General features: G+C 40.7%; 1 protein-coding gene across 4 annotated transcripts in view; it reads right to left on the bottom strand.

Moving 5' to 3' along the window:
- The window catches only part of rab6a (RAB6A, member RAS oncogene family), a 31442-nt gene extending 12955 nt beyond the window's left edge, over nt 1-18487 (bottom strand). The window contains exons 1-2 of one of the 4 annotated variants that reach the window (XM_055870529.1): nt 18180-18487; nt 3897-3955 (exon numbers count right to left, since the gene is read on the bottom strand). In XM_055870529.1, the coding sequence (XP_055726504.1) occupies nt 3897-3955; nt 18180-18249 (129 nt within the window). In that variant the 5' untranslated portion in view covers nt 18250-18487. Of the gene's footprint in view, nt 1-3896; nt 3956-17817; nt 17993-18179 lie in introns of those variants that run through there. The other 3 variants (XM_055870519.1, XM_055870509.1, XM_055870537.1) reach the window with 3 other exon arrangements.
- Between the last annotated feature and the right edge of the window lie 2424 nt (nt 18488-20911).

Genomic DNA, 20911 nt, shown 5'->3' with positions numbered 1-20911 from the left:
TGCCCGATGTACATAGACATGGATTTACTGGTCACTTTAATAATGTTTACGTATTGTTTTACTCATTTCATATGTACAGTGCCAAGAAAAAGTATGTGAACCCTTTGGAATTACCTGGATTTCTGCATAAATTGGGCATCACATTTGATCTGATCTTCATCTAAGTCACAACAATAGACAAATCGTGTGCTTAAACTAATAACAAATTGTATTTTTCTTTTCTATTTTGAATATTTAACCAGATAGGCCAGTTGAGAACAAGTTCTCATTTACAACTGTGACCTGGCCAAAATAAAGCAAAGCAGTGCGACAAAAAAAAGTTACAAATGGGATAAACAAACGTACAGTCAATAACAAAAATCTATATACAGTGTGTGCAAATGTAGTAAGATTAGGGAGGTAAGGCAATAAATAGGCCATAGTGGCAAAATAATTACAATTTAGCATATATCATTTAAAATATTCACAGTGTAGGTTGGGAAAAGTATGTGAAACCCCTAGGCTAATGACTTCTCCAAAAGCTAATTGGAGTCAGGAGTCAGCTAACCTGGAGTCCAATCAAATGAGACGAGATTGGACATGTTGGTTAGAGCTGCCGTGCCCCATAAAATAACTCACAAAATTTGAGTTTGCTATTCACAAGAAGCATTGCCTGATGTGAACCACACCTCAAACAAAAGAGATCTCAGAAGACCCAAGATTAAGAATTGTTGACTCTCCCTAGGAGTGGCAATCCTGCAAAGATGACTGCAAGAGCACAGCGCAGAATGGTCATTGAGGTTAAGAGGAATCCTAGTGTCAGCTAAAGACTAACATAAATCTCTGGAACATGCTAACATCTCTGTTGATGAGTCTACGATACGTAAAACACTAAACAAGAATGGTGTTCATGGGGGGACATCATGGAAGAAGCCACTGCTGTCCAAAAAAAATATCTGAAGTTTGCAAAAGGGCACCTGGATGTTCCACAGCACTACTAACAAAATATTCTGTGGACAGATGAAACGACAGTTGAGTTGTTTGGAAGGAACACACAACACTATGTGTGGAGAAAGAAAAAGGCACAGCACACCAACATCAAAACCTCATCCCAACTGTAAAGTATGGTGGAGGGAGCATCATGGTTTGGGGCTGCTTTGCCGCCTCAGGGCCTGGACAGCTTGCTATCACTGATGGAAAAATGAATTCCAAAGTTTATCAAGACATTTTGCAGGAGAATGTAAGGCTATCTGTCTGCCAATTGAAGCTCAACAGAAGTTGGGTGATGCAACAGGACAATGACCCAAAATACAGAAGTAAATCAACAGAATGACTTCAACAGAAGAAAATACACCTTCTGGAGTGGCACAGTCAGAGTCCTGACCTCAAACCGATTGAGATTCTGTGGCATGACCTCAACAGAGCAGTTCACACCAGACATCCCAAGAATATTGCTGAACTGAACAAGTTCTGTAAAGAGGAATGGTCTAAAATTCCTCCTGACCGTGGTACAGGTCTGATCCGCAACTACAGAAAACATTTGGTTGAGTTTATTGCTGCCAGAGTAGGGTCAGCTAGTTTACATTTACATTTAAGTCATTTAGCAGACGCTCTTATCCAGAGCGACTTACAAATTGGTGCATTCACCTTATGACATCCAGCTAGTTATTAAATCCAAGGTTTCACATACTTTTCCCACCCTGCACTGTGAATGTTTACACGGTGTGTTCAATAAAGACATGAAAACGTATAATTGTTTGTGTGTTATTAGTTTAAGCAGACTGTCTATTGTTGTGACCTAGATGAAGATCAGATCAAATTTTATGACCAATTTATGCAGAAATCCAGGTATTTCCAAAGGGTTCACATACTTTTTCTTGCCACTGTATATACTGTATTCTAGTCAATACCACTCCAAAATTGCTCGTCTTTAATATGCACATATTTCTTAATTCCATTCTTTTACTTTTAGATGTGTGTATTGTTGTGAATTGTTAGACACTACTGCACTTTGAGCTAGGAACACAAGCATTTCGCTTCACCCGCAATATCATCGGCTAAATATGTATACGCGACCAATAAAATTTGATCATTTCTAGTAGAATTAAGATGAGACAAGTTGAGCAAACGCATTATTTTAAGTTAACTTCTTATGGCTGAAGGGGCAGTATTGAGTAGCTTGGATGAAAGGTGCCCAGAGTAAACGGCCTATGTCCTAGTTGCTAATATATGCATATTATTATTAGTATTGGATAGAAAACTCTGAAGTTTCTAAAACGGTTTGAATTATGTCTATGAGTATAACAGAACTCATATGGCAGACAACCTGAGAAGTTCCACTTCCTATTTGGATATTTTCTGGGGGTGCCAGATTTTCAACCAAGCTCTCATTGAAAATACAGAGAGGTATGGATGGGTTTTCACTTCCTACGGCTTCCACTAGATGTCAACAGAACTTTGTCTGATGACTAATGTGAAGGGGGGCCAAAGGAGACAGGAATGATTCATCACTTCCATGAGGTGCCCATGCATTGAACTGGCGCTTTCACGTGAGAGTGAGCTCCGTTCCATCGGTCAATTGAAGTCGATGTAATTCTCCGGTTGGAACGTTATTCAAGATGCATGTTAACAACATTCTAAAGATTGATTCAGTACATCGTTTGACATGTTTCTACTGACTAACGGAACTTTTGGACATTTCGTCACGTTATAGTGGACGCGCTTTGAGACTTTTGGTAAACAATTCGAAAGTAGCTAATTGGACATAAATAACGGACATTATCGAACAAATCAAGCATTTATTGTGGACCTGAGATTCCTAGGACTCCATTCTGATGAAGTTCATCAAAGGAAACATTTATCATGTATTTTCTGGTTTCTGTTGACTCCAAAATGGCGGCTAATTTGGCTATTCTGAGCGCCGTCTCAGATTATTGCATGGTTTATTTTTCCGTAAAGTTTTTTTGAAATCTGACAGCGGTTGCATTAAGGAGAGGTATATCTATAATTCCATGTGTATAACTTGTATTATCATCTACATTTATGATGAGTATTTCTGTTGAAACAATGTGGCTATGATGTGGCTATGCAAAATGACTTGATGTTTTTGCAGCTAGTGAATCTAACGCGCCAATGTAAACTCAGATTTTTTTATATAATTATGAACTTTATCAAACAAAACATGCATGTATTGTGTAACTTGAAGTCCTATGAGTGTCATCTGATGAAGATAATCAAAGGTTAGTGATTCATTTTATCTCTATTTCTGTTTTTTGTGAAAGCTATCTTTCGCTGGAAAAATAGCTGTGCTTATTGTGGTTTTGTGGTGACCTAACATAATCGTTTGTAGTGCTTTCGCTGAAAAGCATATTTGAAATCAGACACTTTGGTGGGATTAACAACAAGATTACCTTTAAAATGATATAAGACACATGAATGTCTGAAGAATTTTAATTATGAGATTTCTGTTTGAATTTGGCGCCCTGCACTATCACTGGCTGTTGTCATATCGATACCGGTAGCGGGATTGCAGCCATAAGAAGTTAACTGAATTTTTGCCTGTTTTCTTAAGTTGGAGCCAAGTTTGGGTCAACTAAACATGTTAATTTCATGTAACACTAGCTGAAATGTTACTTTCGTTTTTAAAGGCTGTGGAACCAGTTAGTTAATCATATTAATTAGTTTAAACTATATATATTTTTTTTTACAGCGTAGTCAAGCCCAGCACTACCACACAATACTCAAATGGCTAATCATAAAGACTGCCTAGCTGAATCAATTGTGTTGGTCTGGAGCAAAAGCCTGCCCACTCTGTAGTAGGACCAGGACTTGGGTTAGGCATTGAGACCAATGATGTAATAAACCTAGTCCTAACTATCATATCCAGATTCAACTCTGTATGTGTGGTCTAGCCTCACCTGGTAGGTGTTGTCGAAGCTATCGTACATGAACCTGGTAATCAACGATGTCTTTCCCACTGAAAAACAAGACAGGCTCATGTTATGACCAACATTTTTATAACCCCATTAATCTGTTTAATAAAACATGTACTACAGTCTTGAAGGGCTAGTAACATACCAGTAAGGCTGGCAGATAGTACTGACAAAACAGACACTGACAAGTCTCATTTCACATAACCAACAGAAAGAGAATGAATCATTCCATTTCTATGAACTAACATGTTCCAGCTTGATTTGATGCAGCAAATCTCCAGCAACTCCTCAGTCAATTTGCAGGCCACAGCTCAGCACAACTGTATGACTTGACTCCACCAACCAACCATCAAGAGGCCTGGAGTAAGAGTCCATGAGGAGCTGTCTGAGTCTGCATGCTCACCATAAGAAACACAACACCACAATATAGAGTGCAAATCAACAAGGGATTTCTGTGTGAAAAATCAGCAGAAATGACATAAGAAAATCATAAAACGGTTTTTGAATAGACTTAGGAAAAATTCTCTAAGGAATGCTGGGAGATTGTCAGTGGCGGCGCCGGCCCAGACCTGGCCCTCTGACACCAACACTCCCTCGCCCTGCACTGGCATGTGACAACACTAAGGGAAATTAGAGGGGGATTAAAAAACAGGGAAGAGGCAGAGGAAAAGCAAGAAAAATGGACAGCATTTTGTTTCATTGCTCCAGTCTACCATGTTGTGGAATGCAAAAGTATTAATTTCCAGTACAACCTCCCTCTCCCTACTCCTTTCTACCGCTTCCATGTATGTCTCACCCGGCCCCTCTATCATATTACTGCTGTGTCACTGTTGAACCTGGCTGGGTAGGCCTCAAGTCATGTATCCTGAGCAGAGCTCTCAAAAACACAGCCTCGGCAGCAGTGTCCAGAATCACAGTACACACAGCAATCTGTACCATCGATATACCACTACACTAAACAACAATATTGGAATGAATGTGTGCAGGATTTGAGCACTAGGGACAGGCAGTAGTCTATATTTTGCTACATTTAATAGGCCTACTAGCTAGGGGAGATTTGGAAACAGTGGTTCAGCCTGACCTTATGGTCCTGTCATTCATTCGGATGATGAGACACCATTACACAAGGTTAGGTTAACCAAAAGTTAGAGGGCCAGAGGGGGAGCGCTAAAGGCCTTCCGGCATCTTCTCCCACACCATTCTCTTAATCTCAGTGTAATTGACTGGACATTTAGTAATATATACTTCGTTTTGTGACAAGCCAAAAACAAAATTATTCTCGACAATGCATTCCTCAGTCAATTTAGAGTATGCCTAATCTCGCTATGCCTGATTATCTTCATGATAACCAATAGCCAACCAAATAACTTAAATACAGACAAAGCTGAAGAGGTCAGCAATGTGTGGCCCTATGGCCAGGGTGGGAAATTAACATTTTGGTCCACCAGCAACTGTGGCAGGTAGATGCGTTTACACACAAAAAAACTCTGCAAAAAAATAAAACGTCCCCTCACTGTCAACTGCGTTTATTTTCAGCAAACGTGTGTAAATATTTGTATGAACATAAGATTCAATAACTGAGACAAACTGAACAAGTTCCACAGACATGTGACTAACAAATGTAAGTGTGTCCCTGAACAAAGGGGGGAGGGGGGGGGGTGTCAAAATCAAAAGTAACAGTCAGTATCTGGTGCATTTAGTACTGCAGTGCATCTCCTCCTCATGGACTGCACCAGATTTGCTGTGAGATGGTCGAAGAGTGGGGTAACAAGGCACCTGCAAGTTCCTGGACATTTCTAGGGGGGGGGGGGGTGAAACGACCCTAGCCCTTACACCCTGAACAAACAGGTCCCAGACGTGCTCAACGGAATTGAGATCCGGGCTCTTCGCTGGCCATGGCAGAACACAGACATTCCTGTCTTGTAGGAAATCACGCACAGAACGAGCAGTATGGATGGTGGCATTGTCATGCTGGAGGGTCATGTCAGGATGAGCCTGCAGGAAGGGTACCACATGCGGGAGGAGGATTTCTTCTCTGTAACGCACAGCGTTGAGATTGCCTGCAATGACAACAAGCCCAGTCCGATGATGCGGTGACACACCGCCCCAGACCATGACGGACCCTCCACCTCGATCCCGCTCCAGAGTACAGGCCTCGGTGTAACGCTCAATCCTTTGACGATAAACACGAAGCCGACCATCACCCCTGGTGAGACAAAACCGTGACTCGTCAGTGAAGAGCACTTTTTGCCAGTCCTGTCTGGTCCAGCGACGATGGGTTTGTGCCCATAGGCGACGTTGTTGCCGGTGATGGTGAGGACCTGCCTTACAACAGGCCTACAAGCTCTCAGTCCAGCCTCTCTCAGCCTATTGCGGACAGTCTGAGCACTGATGGAGGGATTTGGTGTTCCAGGGGTAACTCGGGCAGTTGTTGCTGCCCTCCTGTACCTGTCCCGCAGGTGTGATATTCGGATGTACCGATCCTGTGAAGGTGTTGTTATGTGGTCTGCCACTGCGAGGACAATCAGCTGTCCGTCCTGTCTCCCTGTAGCGCTGTCTTAGAATCTCACAGTATGAACATTGGAATTTATTGCCCTGGCCACAATTTATTGCCTCCTTGCAGCATGCCTAAGGCACGTTCATGCAGATGAGCAGAGACACGGGGCATCTTTCTTTTGTTTTTTTCCCCAGAGTGAAAGCCCTCTTAGTGTCCTAAGTTTTCATAATTGTGACCTTAATTGCCTACCATCAGTAAGCTGTTTGTGTCTTAACGACCGTTCCACAGGTACATGTTTATTAATTGTTTATGGTTCATTGAACAAGCATGGGAAACACTGTTTAAACCCTTTACAATTAAGATCTGTGAAGGTATTTTGATTTTTACGATTTATCTTTGAAAGACGGGGTCCTGAAAAAGGGACGTTTCTTTTTTTGCTGAGTTTACATACATTTGAAGTCGGAAGTTTACATACACCTTAGCCAAATACATTTAAACTCAGTTTCACAATTCATGACATTTAATCCTAGTAAAATGCCTTTTCTTAGGTCAGTTAGGACCACCACATTATTTTAAGAATGTGAAATGTCAGAATAGAGAATTATTTATTTCATCTTTTATTTATTTCCTCACATTGTCAGTGGGTCAGAAGTTTACATCACTCAATTAGTATTTGTTAGCATTGCCTTTAAATTGTTTAACTTGGGTCAAATGTGTCAGGTAGCCTTCCACAATAAGTTGGGTGAATTTTGGCCCATTCCTCCTGACAGGGCTGGTGTAAATGAGTCAGGTTTGTAGGCCTCCCTGCTCGCACACACCTTTTCAGATCTGGCCACAAATTTTTTATACGATTGAGGTCAGGGATTTGTGATGGCCAGTCCAATATCTCGACTTTGCAAGTATGCTTGGGGTCATTGTCCATTTGGAAGACCCATTTGTGACCAAGATTTAACTTCCTGATTGATGTTGCTTCAATATATCCACAATTTTCCTGCCTCATGATACCATCTATTTTGTGAAGTGCACCAGTCCCTCCTCCAGCAAAGCATCCCCACAACATGATGCTGCCACCCCCGTGGGATGGTGTTCTTCGGCTTGCAAGCCTCCCCCTTTTTCCTCCAAACATTACGATGGTTATTATGGCCAAACAGTTCTATTTTTGTTTCATCAGACCAGAGGACATTTCTCCAAAAAGTACGATCTTTGTCCCCATGTGCAGTTGCAAACCGTAGTCTGGCTTTTTTATGGCGGTTTTGGAGCAGTTGCTTCTTCCTCATCAAATCTACACACAATAACAAAAGCAAAAGTTTTGAAATTCTTGCAAATGTATTAAAAATAAGAAACAAATACCTTATTTACATCATTATTCTGACCTTTTGCTATGAGCCTCGAAATTGAGTTCAGGGTCTTCCTGTTTCCATTGATCATCCTTGAGATGTTCCTGCAACTTGGAGTCTGTGGTAAAATTCTATTGATTGGACATGATTTGGAAAGGCACACACACACACGTCTATATAAAAAGGTCCCACATTTGACAGTGTATGTCAGAGCAAAAGCCATGAGGTCGAGCTCAGAGACAGGCTTGTGTCGAGGCACAGATCTGCAGCATTGAAGGTCCAAGAACACAGTGGCCTCCATCGTTCTTAAATGGTGGTTCCAAACTTTTTCAAGACTCTTCCTAGAGCTAGCAGCCTGGCCAAACTTTGCAATCGGAGAAGGGCCTTGGTCAGGGAGGTGATCAAGAACCCAAATGGTCACTCTGGAGGTCTGTCAGAGTTCCTATGTGAAGATGGGAGAAACTTCCAGAAAGACAACCATCTCTGAAACAAGATTCTCTGGTCTAAGGAAACCAAGATTGAACTCAATGGCCTGAATGCCAAGCGTCACATCTGGAGGAAACCTGGCACCAGCCCTACGGTGAGGCATGGTGGTGGCAGAATCATGCTGTGGGGATGTTTTTCAGCGGCATGGAGACTAGCCAGGATCAAGGGAAAGATGAAAAGAGCGAAGTAGAGAGAGATCCTTGATGAAAATCTGCTCCAGAGCGCTCAGGACCTGACTGGGGCAACGCTTCACCTTCCAACAGGATAACGACCCGAAGCACACAGCCAAAACACAGGAGTGGCTTTGGAACAAGTCTCTGAATGTCCTTGAGTGGCCCAGCCAGAGCGTGGACTTGAACCCGTTCGAACATCTCTGGAGACACCTGAAAATAGCTTTGCAGCGATGCTTCCCCATCTAACCTGACAGAGATTGAGAGGATCTGCAGAGAAGAATGGGAGAAACTTCCCAAATACAGATGTGCCAAGCTTGTAGGGTCATACCCAAGAAGACTCGACGCTGTAATCGCTGCCAAAAGTGCTTCAACAAAGTACTGAGTAAAGGGTCTGAATACTTATGTAAATGTGCAATTTCCTTCTTTCCTCTTCCCCACCAAAAAAGTTTTTGCTTTGTCATTATGGGGTATTGTGTGCAAAAGAACGATTTAATACATTTTAGAATAAGGCTGTAACGTAACATGTGGAAAAAGTCGAGGGTTTTGAATACTTTGAATGCACTGTATAGTGTAGCAAATTGTCATCTAAATTGCTGTGAAATATATTTTATATAACCAAAAATATTTACATTTTCAGCTGGTGTACAAAACCGAAAGTAAGAGGTAAAAACAAAAACGGGAAGCATAGAAATAAAACAGATCTACCGCTTCTTACTTGCTTTCAAATGAGAATGACAGATCTAGAACTCACATTGCTATGTGTATTTGGTCAAGCCTCCCAAAAAGATAGATATATATCTATATTTATTTTATTCATTATTTATCCATTTTTTACCAGGTAAGTTGACTGAGAACACATTCTCATTTGCAGCAACGACCTGGGGAATAGTTACAGGGGAGAGGGGGCTGAATGAGCCAATTGTAAACTGGGGATTATTAGGTGACCGTGATGGTTTGAGGGCCGGATTCGGAATTTAGCCAGGACACCGGGGTTAACACCCATACTCTTACGATAAGTGCCATGGGATCTTTAATGACCTCAGAGAGTCAGGACACCCGTTTAACGTCCCATCCGAAAGATGGCACCCTACACAGGGCAATGTCCCCAATCACTGCCCTGGGGCATTGGGATATTATTGTTTTTAGACCAGAGGAAAGAGTGCCTCCTACTGGCCCTCCAACACCACTTCCAGCAGCATCTGGTCTCCCATCCAGGAACTGACCAGGACCAACCCTGCTTAGCTTCAGAAGCAAGCCAGTAGTGGTATGCCGGGTGGTATGCTGCTATAGCAACTTCAACAATGATAGCCCCTTGAATCATTCAGAGAAGATTACCTTTATGGCTGGGAAGAATGTGGACGCCTTTACTGTCGTGTAAAAATGGGTACAGAGAAACAGCTGACCCACTAAGAAGGTGCAACTGACACTTCAGCGTGAGAACGACACTTATCAAGAGAGCTAGTTCCACCCATTCCCCTTCTCTATAGCGAGCCCTTCTGGCCCACTGAATGTTGTTAACCTCAGCCCAAAGAGAGGATACGAGAGCAAAGGGAGGGTGGAAGACAAATGACACAAAGGAATGTGAAGAGAAAAAAAAGAAAGTGATTTGGCCTCAATTCTCAGCTTTAAAGCTCCCTTTTCTCTCACACCTGTTTTAATTATTAATATGCTCTGCTGGCAATCTATGTACCTCAGTGTGTGGGTGAGTGTCTGTGTGCCCTACCTCTTTTTAAACAGGTCAAATATCTTCCTTAGAAGACCGATCCTAAAACTCACATATCCTCTTCTCCCAAACCCCTCATCCTTCCCAGACCCCTCCCAAACCAGCAGGTTCACCCCCCCCCCCAGACACAAGTCTCCTGTCAGCTCTATCCCCCATACCCGTTCCCACTCCTATTGTTCTGTAGTCAGTGCCAGTGGGCAGACAAAGGCGGTCTGCATTTGGGAAAGTTCAAAAGAATGTTTAATGAGCCAAAATGCAGAGGCCCACCACTTCCTAAATACAAAATTGTATTTGGTTTTTCATTGAATTAATAGAAACACAGAGTTGTTTGTTTTTAAACACATTATTTTTACTTACCAGGTAAGTTGTCTAAGAAGTGGGAACACTTTACAGCAACAACCTGGGAAAGAGTTGCCGGGGAGATGACAGTCGGAAGCTGGGGATCATTAGGTGGCCAGGGTAATATGATGGCCATCTTGGCAACCAGCCAAGACACCAGGGTAAACACTCCCTCCCTACTCTTGTCAGGACCTCGATTTAACCTCTCATAATTATAGGGAAGGGTAGGCCTAACTTGGTAGGGTCTGGGTTTAGGGTCAGGCCATCCTCTCAAACATGTTATTACACTAATAAGATCTAATTGTGAAAAAAACTGGAAAGTAAAGCAGAGGAGGCTGGTTGGAGGAGCTATAGGAGGATGGGCTCACTAACAGCATAAATGGAATGGTACCAAACAAGAAAAATTTAAACAACGTGCCTGACTCCGTTCCACTGAGCCTTCCCACCAGCCTCCTCCGATGCAAAGTCACTTCAAAATCTATACTCACCTTAATGGGAGTCTAGACATTACATATCAGATAATTGTCAACATATAAACATCAAATTAAGGTGTGGGGCGTTCACTGTATTACAAGGAACAATAGCAAGTGTATTTCGCTTCAGTAGCTGGCATATTCTGTCCGTTCAAAGTTCACCTGTGGGAACATGCCAGCTCTCAAAACCTGACAACAAAAAAAGTGTGCCAATACTATCCGAGAGGTTGTTTGGGAGGAAATTACCTCGGCCGTCGAATTCGCAATTAAAAACAAATTAATAAACAAATCAAATTAATAATTAATTAATAGACTGCTCGACTTCTCCACATTTTGTTACGTTACAGAATGATTCTAAAATGAATTAAATAGTTTCCCCTCATCAATCTACACACAATACACCATAATGATGAATCAAAAACAACATTTATTGCAAAAATATTTTTAAAAAATAAATAGAAAATACCTGGAAAAATCACATTTACATAAGTATTCAGACCCTTTACTCAGTACATTGTTAAAGCATCTTTGGCAGTGTTTACAGCCTCAAGTCTTCCTGAGTATGACGCTACAAGCTTGGCACATCTGTATTTGGGAAGTTTCTCTCATTCTTCTCTGCAGATCCTCTCAAGCTCTGTCAGGTTGGATGGGGAGCGTTGCGGCACAGCTATTTTCAGGTCTCTCCAGAGATGTTCGATCGGGTTCAAGTCCGGGCTGTGGCTAGGACACTCAAGGACATTCAGAGACTTGTCCCAAAGCCACTCCTGCGTTGTCTTGGCTGTGTGCTTAGGGTCGTTGGCCTGTTGGAAGGCCCCAGTCTGAGGTCCCAAGGGCTCTGGAGCAGGTTTTCATCAAGGATCTCTCTGTACTGTGCGCCATTCATCTTTCCCTCAATCCTGACCAGTGGTGTAAAGTATTTTAGTAAAAATACTTTAAAGTACTACTTAAGTAGTTTGTGGCATCTGTACTTTACTATTTATATTTGACTACATTTCCTCCACTACATTCCTAAATAAAATTATGTACTTTTTATTCCTTACATTTTCCCTGACACCCAAAAGTACTTGTTACATTTTGAATGCTTAGCAGGACAGAAAAATTGTCTAATTCACACACTTATCAAGAGAATCCCTACTGTCTCAGATCTGGCGGACTCACTAACACAAATGCTTAATTTACAACCTGTGTGTGAGTGTTGGTGTGCCCATGGCTATCCGTAAATAAAACAAGAAAATCGTGCCATCTGGTCTATTTAAATAGGAATTTGAAATGATTTAAACTTTTGATATTTAAGTAGATTTAAAACCAAATACTTTGACTTTTACCCAAGTAGTATTTTACTAGGTGACTTTCAATTGAGTAATTTTTTATGAAGGCATCTTTACTTTTACTCAAGTATAACAATTAGGTACTTTATCCACCACTGATCCTGACTAGTCTCCCTGCCGCTGAAAAGCATCCCCACAGCATGATGGTGCCACCACCATGCTTCACAGTAGGGATGTTGCCAGGCTTCCTCCAGATGTGATGCTTGGCATTCAGGCCAATGAGTTCAATCTTGGTTTCATCAGACCTCAGAATCTTGTTTCTCATGGACTGAGAGTCTTTAGGTGGCTTTTGGCAAACTAAGCAGGCTGTGATATGTATTTTACTGAGAAGTGGCTTCCATCTGGCCACTAGCATAAAGACCTGATTGGTGACGCGCTGCAGATATGGTTGTCCTTCTGGAAGGTACCCCCATCTCTATAGAGGAACTCTGGAGCTCTGTCAGAGTGACCATCGGGTTCTTGGTCACCTTCCTGACCAAGGCTCTAAACCTCCGATTCCTCAGTTTGGCCCGGCGGCCAACTCCAGGAAGTGTCTTGGTTGTACCAGACTTCTTCCCTTTAAGAATGATGGAGGCCACTACATTCTTGGGGACCTTCAAATGGTGCAGATTTTATTTATTAAAAAAAATATTCCATTTATATTTGAAGGCCTGAGAAACTCGCTCCACCCTCCAGTCAAACCAGCTCCTTCCCTTTTCCCACATTTTTTTACGTTACAGCCTTATTATAAAATGGATTAAATACATTTTTTTTTTAATTGCTCAATCTACACACAATATCCCAAAATGACAAAGCGCAAACAGGTTAAGAAATGTTTGCAAATGTATTACAAATAAAAAAAACTGAAATATCTTATTACACAAGTATTCAGACCCTTTGCTATGAGACTCGAAATTGAGCTCAGGTGCATTCTGTTTAAATTGATCATCCTACAAATCTTTCTACAACTTGATTGGAGCCACATATGGTAAACTCAATTCATTGGACATGATTTGGAAAGGCACACACACCTGTCTATATAATGTCCCACAGTTGATAGTGCATGTCAGAGCAAAAACCAAGCAATGGGATCGAAGGACTTGTACATAGAGCTCCGAGACAGGATTGTGTCGGAGGCACAGATCTGGGGAATGGTACCAACAAAAAATAATAAAAATTCAGCAGCATAGTAGGTCCCCAAGAACACAGTGGCCTCCATCATTCTTAAAAATGGAAGAAGTTGAAACCATCAAGACTCTTCCTAGAGCTGGCCAACGGGCAAACTGAGCAATTGGGGCCTTGGTCTGGGAGGTGACCAAGAACCCGATGGTCACTCACAGAGCTCCACAGTTCCTCTGTGGAGATGGGAGAACCTTCCAGAAAGACAACCATCTCTGCAGCACTCCACCAATCAGGCCTTTATGGTAGTGGCCAGACAGAAGCCACTCCTCAGTAAAAGACATGACAGTCCTCTTGGAGTTTGCCAAAAGGCACATAATGGACTCTAACCATGAGAAACAAGATTCTCTGGTCTGATGAAACCAAGATTGAACTCTTTGGCCTGAATGCCAAGCGTCACATCTGGAAGAAACCTGGCACCATTCCTACGGTGAAGCATGGTGGTAGCAGCATCAAGCTGTGGGGATGTTTTTCAGCGGCAGGTACTGGGAAAATAGTCAGGATCCAGGGAAAGATGAACAGAGCAAAGTAGAGAGATCCTTGATGAAAACCTTCTCCAGAGCACTCAGAACCTCAGACTGGGGTGAAGGCTCACCTTCCAAACAGCTGTGCAGTGATGCTCCCCATCCAACCTGACAGAGCTTGAGAGGATGTGCAGAGAAGAATGGGAAAAACTCCCTAAATATAGGTGTGCCAAGTAGAGGTCGACCGATAATGATTTTTCAGCGCCGATACTGATTATTGTAGGACCAAAAAAAAGCAGATACCAATAAATCGGCCGATTTATAATTTTTTATTTTTTATATTTGAACTAATGACAATTACAACAATACTGAATGAACACTTATTTTAACTTAATATAATACAGCAATAAAATCAATTTAGCCTCAAATAAATAATGAAACATGTTCAATTTGGTTTAAATAATGCAAAAACAAAGTGTTGGAGAAGAAAGTAAAAGTGCAATATTTGCCATGTAAAAAAGCTAACGTTTAAGTTCCTTGCTCAGAACATGAGAACATATGAAAGCTGGTGGTTCATTTTAACATGAGTCTTCAAAATTCCTCAGTAAAGAAGTTTTAGGTTGTAGTTATAGGAATTATAGAACTATTTATCTCGATACCATTTGTATTTCATATACCTTTGACTATTGGATGTTCTTATAGGTACTTTAGTATTGCCAGTGTAACAGTATAGCTTCCATCCCTCTCCTCGCTCCTACCTGGGCTCGAACCACGAACCACGAACACAACGACAACAGCCACCCTCGAAGCAGCGTTACCCATGCAGAGCAAGGGGAATAACTACTCCAAGTCTCAGAGCGAGTGACGTTTGAAACGCTATTAGCGCGCACCCCGCTAACTAGCTAACCATTTCACATCGGTTACACCAGCCTAATCTCAGGAGTTGATAGGCTTGAAGCACAGCGAAGAACTTCTGGCAAAACGCAGGAAAGTGCTGTTTGAATGAATGCTTACGAGCCTGCTGCTGCCTACCACCGCTCAGTCAGACTGCTCTATCAAATCATAGACTTAGTTATAACATAACACACAGAAATACGAGCCTTAGGTCATTAATATGGTCGAATCCGGAAACTATCATCTCAAAAACAAGACGTTTATTCTTTCAGTGAAATAAGGAACAGTTCCGTATTTTATCTAACGGGTGGCATCCATAAGTCTAAATATTCCTGTTGCATTGCACAACCTTCAATGTTATGTCATAATTACGTACAATTCTGGCAAATTAGGCAGCCCAAACTGTTGCATATACACTGACTCTGCGTGCAATGAACGCAAGAGAAGTGACAATTTCACCTGGTTAATATTTCCTGCTAACCTGGATTTATTTTAGCTAAATATGCAGGTTTAAAAATATATACTTCTGTGTATTGATTTTAAGAAAGGCATTGATGTTTATGGTTCACATTGGAGCAATGATACGCATTGCATCGATTATATGCAAAACAGGACACGCCAGATAAACTAGTAATATCATTAACCATGTGTAGTTAACTAGTGATTGTGATTGATTGTTTTTTATAAGATAAGTTTAATGCTAGCTAGCAACTTACTTTGGCTTCTACTAAATTCACATAACAGGCAGGCTCCTCGTGGAGTGCAATGCAATCAAGTGGTTAGAGCATTGGACTAGTTAACTGTAAGGTTGCAAGATTGAATACCCCGAGCCTACAAGGTAAAAATCTGTCGTTCTGCCCCTGAACGAGGCAGTTAACCCACCGTTCTAGGCCATCATTGAAAATAAGAATGTGTTCTTAACTGACTTACCTAGTTAAATAAAGATTAAATAAAAGGTATAAAAAAAATAATAATAATTAAAACTATCGGCCAAATTGGTGTTCAAAAATACCGATTTCCGATTGTTATGAAAACTTGAAATCGGCCATTCTGATTAATTGGTCGACCTCTAGTGCCAAGCTTGTAGTGTCATACCCAAAAGACTTGAGACTGTAATCGCTGCCAAAGGTGCTTCAACAAAGTACTGAGTAAAAGGTCTGAATACTTATGTAAATGTGATATTTCAAGTTTTTATATTTTAATAAATTTGCAAAAATTGTCATTATGGGGTATTGTGTGTAGATGAGGGGGGAAACGATTGAAAACCTTTTATAATAGGACTGTAACGTTACAAAATATGGAACAAGTTAAGTGGTTTGAATACTTTCGGAATGCACTGTATTGAAGTGCCATACAGACTGAGGTTGCTTTCTTGTGCGGCTACAGCACATTGTATCCCTATGGGCTAAACTGTTGATAGATGGCCAGTCACATATGGGCTTCCACACAATTTCCCCCCCTCTGTTTTATCATTGATTTCCCTTCATGACAAACTGATTAATCTGGTCTGCAAACTGACATTTAAAGGTCTGACAAGGTAAATGGTGACTTAGTTTACGCTTTACTTGTATGTATTAATCAACAGCTTAAGACCATTAAAAAAAAAAAAGAAGCATAAGAGATTTCATAGGTAAGGCTGCCACTCATCGTTATGCTGCAACTCTGTAATGATAGTGCAGGGCAGGGGGAACCGGGGAGGGAGGGCTGCTGTTGTGGGTGAGTGAGGGCAGGGGACTGGGGAGAACCTAATGGGGTTAATCAGGGGGTGATGGGAGGGAGACTGATAAGCAACCTTGGTTGCTGGGTGGGATAGGAAAGGCATGCTTCTTTGGGTTGAGGAGGATGGGGACTGAGGGGGTGAATGGTTTGGGTTATCTTTGTATGCATTTACTTGATTTGTTTTTGTACCTGTAACAAAAATGACAAATCTGAATAAAAAAAGGTTGGTCACAAAAAAAGGAAAACAGCCCTAATGTTGGAAACAAACATGTCATCCAGAGTCGCATAAATATTGCGATACTGGTATCGTCACAGCCCTAGGGGTCAAGCGTCATTCCTCTTGGGCAAAAAGCAAACTAAATCACAGCAGTATATCCTCCAAATTACTACCCCCCACCCCCAATCTCAACATAAACACATCACAGACTTGTCAACAGCAAACAAACACATACATATATTTGAAGTGTAGCATGGGTTCTGGTTAAAGGAGGGGGATGTTTGTCGCTGACAGTGGTATATAGGATAGACTACTTTATAGCCTTGCCTACGATGAGAGGAACAGATTGACGTACAGACCACCTCCATACCATCCCACCCCCTCAGCAGTGCTGTGATCAGGCTGGTCATCCAGGCTTCACAATGCATCATTCCAGTCCTTGGTTCTCCCTCAATACACTCATACTGAAAACCACAGGCCTTAAATCAGGGTGGTTCTGTCTGCAATGTATGTTGTAGGAAAGTTGGGTTTCAGGTATACCGGATCCATCCAGCATATACAATAGCTCAAATTCTCAGAATCGGAGATAGGCAGATTGTTTCATAAGAATGGTGATGCTTTTTAAAATCACAATTGCCACCACATAATGAGAACAGAGAGCTGTTGAAATGTACAATATGAAGTCCCCATATCAGAGAAAAAGACAGTGCTGGCTGTCAGGCAGGCATGAGCCTATAAATCCACCATATAACGTTGATACTTGGTTTGACATGCAATGAGACGTCTTTCTTGGCACAGAGGCTGTCTTTAGCAAGAGTGACGACTGAGATGGTTAGCACCGGAAACTTTACAGCCGCTCTGAACACCAAAGACAAATCTGACTGAATAAACACACCAGAGCAAACCCTAGCTATAGTTATAAAATAGCGGCTAGTTATTGTAGTCGTAGTATGTAGCATCTAGCTAGGTTAGTGGTTCATGTTTTGATTTATTTTAGCTAACGTTACAAACCGACTGACTGTGTTAACTAGAAACAATTAGTCTCCCAACAACAGCTTGTTAGTTTAGTTAGCTATTTAGGCTAGCAAGTTTCCTTACCTGTGTCGAAAACATTAGTTAGAATAACTGGCTTACACTGCCAAATAGTTAGCCAACTAACCATAAATTAGTTAGCAATGTAAACATATGATATCACCGAAAAGTTCAATATCACCGATCGGTAAACGTAGCTAGCTATATAACTGAATCGCCATGGTCTCAGTTGTATGGCAGTCGGTGGATATCGATTAAAAAAAAGAGACTCGCCCAAGATGAACGGGCTGGCATTAGCTAGCTAGTCAGCTAAGTTAGCAAGCTATTGATCACATAGCTAGCCATTTAGCGAACTCCGTGTTCAAAATATATATAATTTTCAACCTTGGCCGAACGTTACACCATATAGTTTTCAGTTGTACACTTACCGCTCTGCTCGCCAAGAAAGACTAATTTAAATTTCCTTAGAGGGTTTCCAAAATCTCCTGCCGCGGACATGACTGCAGTATAGTTAGGCAGGCAAAGGCAAGTTGTAGACTGTGGGAGAAACACTAGGGCCCTACTTCAGTGAGCTAGCTAATTCGCTAGCTAGCCAGTTCGTTAGCTACCTAGCATTAAGCAATGCTCCTCTAGTGCAGTATATTGGCCAGACTGGCAGTCAGTGAGTTTAATAGGTAATTGGCTAGCTAAACCTCAGCACTCCCACCAGTGTGTTGTGAACAACATTAGCGTGAGCAACAATAGTGGAATCAGCGGTTACATCAAAATAAAAGTCACCAATTGATTATGCAAACGGATTAAAAAAAAAAGAGTAGAATCATGCCAGAATTGGCCTAGATAATGCTAAACAAGATTGAAAAAGACAATTATTAGTTAATTTGACAAAAAAATATGTTTAAGTCACTAATAATAGTGTAAACTCTGCATAGTTGTGTTTTGTGAGTGTCACTAAGTAGGCTGATACCCCATTTCATGGGTGCACAAACCATAGATTAGGCTGTACAGTGCAATATTTATTTATTTTTATTTATTTTACCGTTATTTTACCAGGTAAGTTGACTGAGAACACGTTCTCATTTGCAGCAACGACCTGGGGAATAGTTACAGGGGAGAGGAGAGGGATGAACGAGCCAATTGTAAACAATATGAATGTTCAATGCACATAGATTGACTGGTGAGCATAATGTTGCTCATTTCAGTGGTTTAGAGTTCCACAATAAGAGCCAAGACACTAATGTCTGTGGAAACTCTTCACATTTGTGTTCTGTGGCTGTCACTGAATAGGATGATAAACCATTTAACCATTTCATGGATGAACAATCCATAGGTTAGGCTGAACAGCACATATATGTATGCCCCAATGGAATTCTGAATTCAAATACATCCACTTTTAATGCAAAATATTTGTACATGTTTTTTGTCAAATTAACTAGTAATTGTCATTTACATCCCAACCTTTAGCATTATCTAGTCCAGTTGTGGCATCATTCCAGTAGTTTTACCTGTTTGCATCAGTTTCCATGGATTACTTTTATTTTGAAGGCAAACTGCCGATTCAATTATTGTTGCTCACGCTAACGTTGTTCACGACACACTGGTAGCACTCCCACTCGCTAGCTGTTTCAGAGGAAGTTTGTCACAACCTAATTTTTACGACGACTGACACGGCTCCACCATTGAACATGAATTTCTCTTTAGGGCTCTTAAACTTTTGGGATTTGGTGAAAATGTTATTAAAGTAATTCGCATGTTTTACAAATATATAAATAGTTCTGTGCTACTAAACCTTAATATTCCCAAAAGATTCAGTATCAACAGAAGTTTACGACAGGGATGCCCAATTTCGAAAATTTTATTCATTTTGGTTGTGGAACTTCTATCTCTAGATATTCTGAATAATGCAAATTTGTATGGCATAACCATTTTTAACAAAGAAATCAAAATCTCCCAACTGGCTGATGATACAACTCTTTTCTTAAGAGACAAAGACCAGATCGCCCATGCCCTTAATGCTATAACTGCATTTTCTATTGCATCAGGATTAATCCTGACTGTTTATAAATGTGAAATCTTATGTTTATTTAACTCCGATGATAAAGAAATAGAAAATGTTCCTGTAAAGGACTGTGTTAAATATTTAGGAATACATCTGTCAAAAAACCACTTAGTCAGACAACATTTGAATTTCTCTCCTAAAATTAAGAGAACTAAAAATATATTTCATAATTTCCTACAAAGAGATCTTTCTATACTTGGGAGAGTACTTCTGTCCAAGGCAGAGGGACTGTCTCGTTTTGTGTACCCCTCATTATCGTTATTTGTAAATCCAGCTACTTGTAAAGAGATCAATAAGAACTTTCTTGACTTCATCTGGAAAAATAAGTCTCATAAACTAAAAAAATCTGTCCTTTCTAACAAAAGAGCTGAAGGCGGTCTAGAAGTGTTGGATTTTGTTGACATAAATAACACTTTCAAGATAAACTGGTTAAAAAAATGTTTGATCAATACTGATTCAAAATGGTATTTCATTCCAAATAATGTGTTTAATAAATTGGGATTAATAAAATTGTCTTCAATTTTGACTGAAATGTAATTATATTCCTGAAAGATTACCTGCTAAATTGGCTAGGTTTCATCAACATCCTTAAATGGCCTGGAAAATATGTTTCCTGCACATTTTTTCCACACTTAAAGCTCTTTTGTGGAATAATTCAGACATAACTGTAAGGAATAAGTCATTGTTCTACCCCAGCTGGCATGAGAAGAATATTGACTTTGTTCTTTATATTTTCGACAACAAGGGTAATATTCTCACATGTGAACAATTTATAACATTGAAAGAGTTTCCAATACCTTTCAGAGAGTTTATTTCTGTGATCAAAGCCGTTCCCAGTGATCTAACTACACTTATGAAAACTCATCTTAATTTTGGGAATGATCACAAAGTTTATCCAGAACTCAGATTGGAAGGCGTGGGCTTACTTGAGAGATCTTGTTGTAATAAATATATAAGACAAATTCTTCATTCACAAAACCAACTTACACCGAGAGGAAAGTTTTTCTGGAACATGCTTATTCCTGACATTGTCTGGAAAAATGCATGGCTAAGGCCTTACAAATACTGTTTACCAAACAGAGTTAAGGAAGTGCACTTCAAAAT

This window comes from Salvelinus fontinalis, chromosome 2, assembly GCF_029448725.1.
Source record: "Salvelinus fontinalis isolate EN_2023a chromosome 2, ASM2944872v1, whole genome shotgun sequence".
In the NCBI taxonomy this organism is placed as follows: domain Eukaryota; kingdom Metazoa; phylum Chordata; class Actinopteri; order Salmoniformes; family Salmonidae; genus Salvelinus; species Salvelinus fontinalis.
The sequence above is the reverse complement of the archived record's forward strand: the minus strand, read 5'-3'. Positions and strand labels throughout refer to the sequence as shown.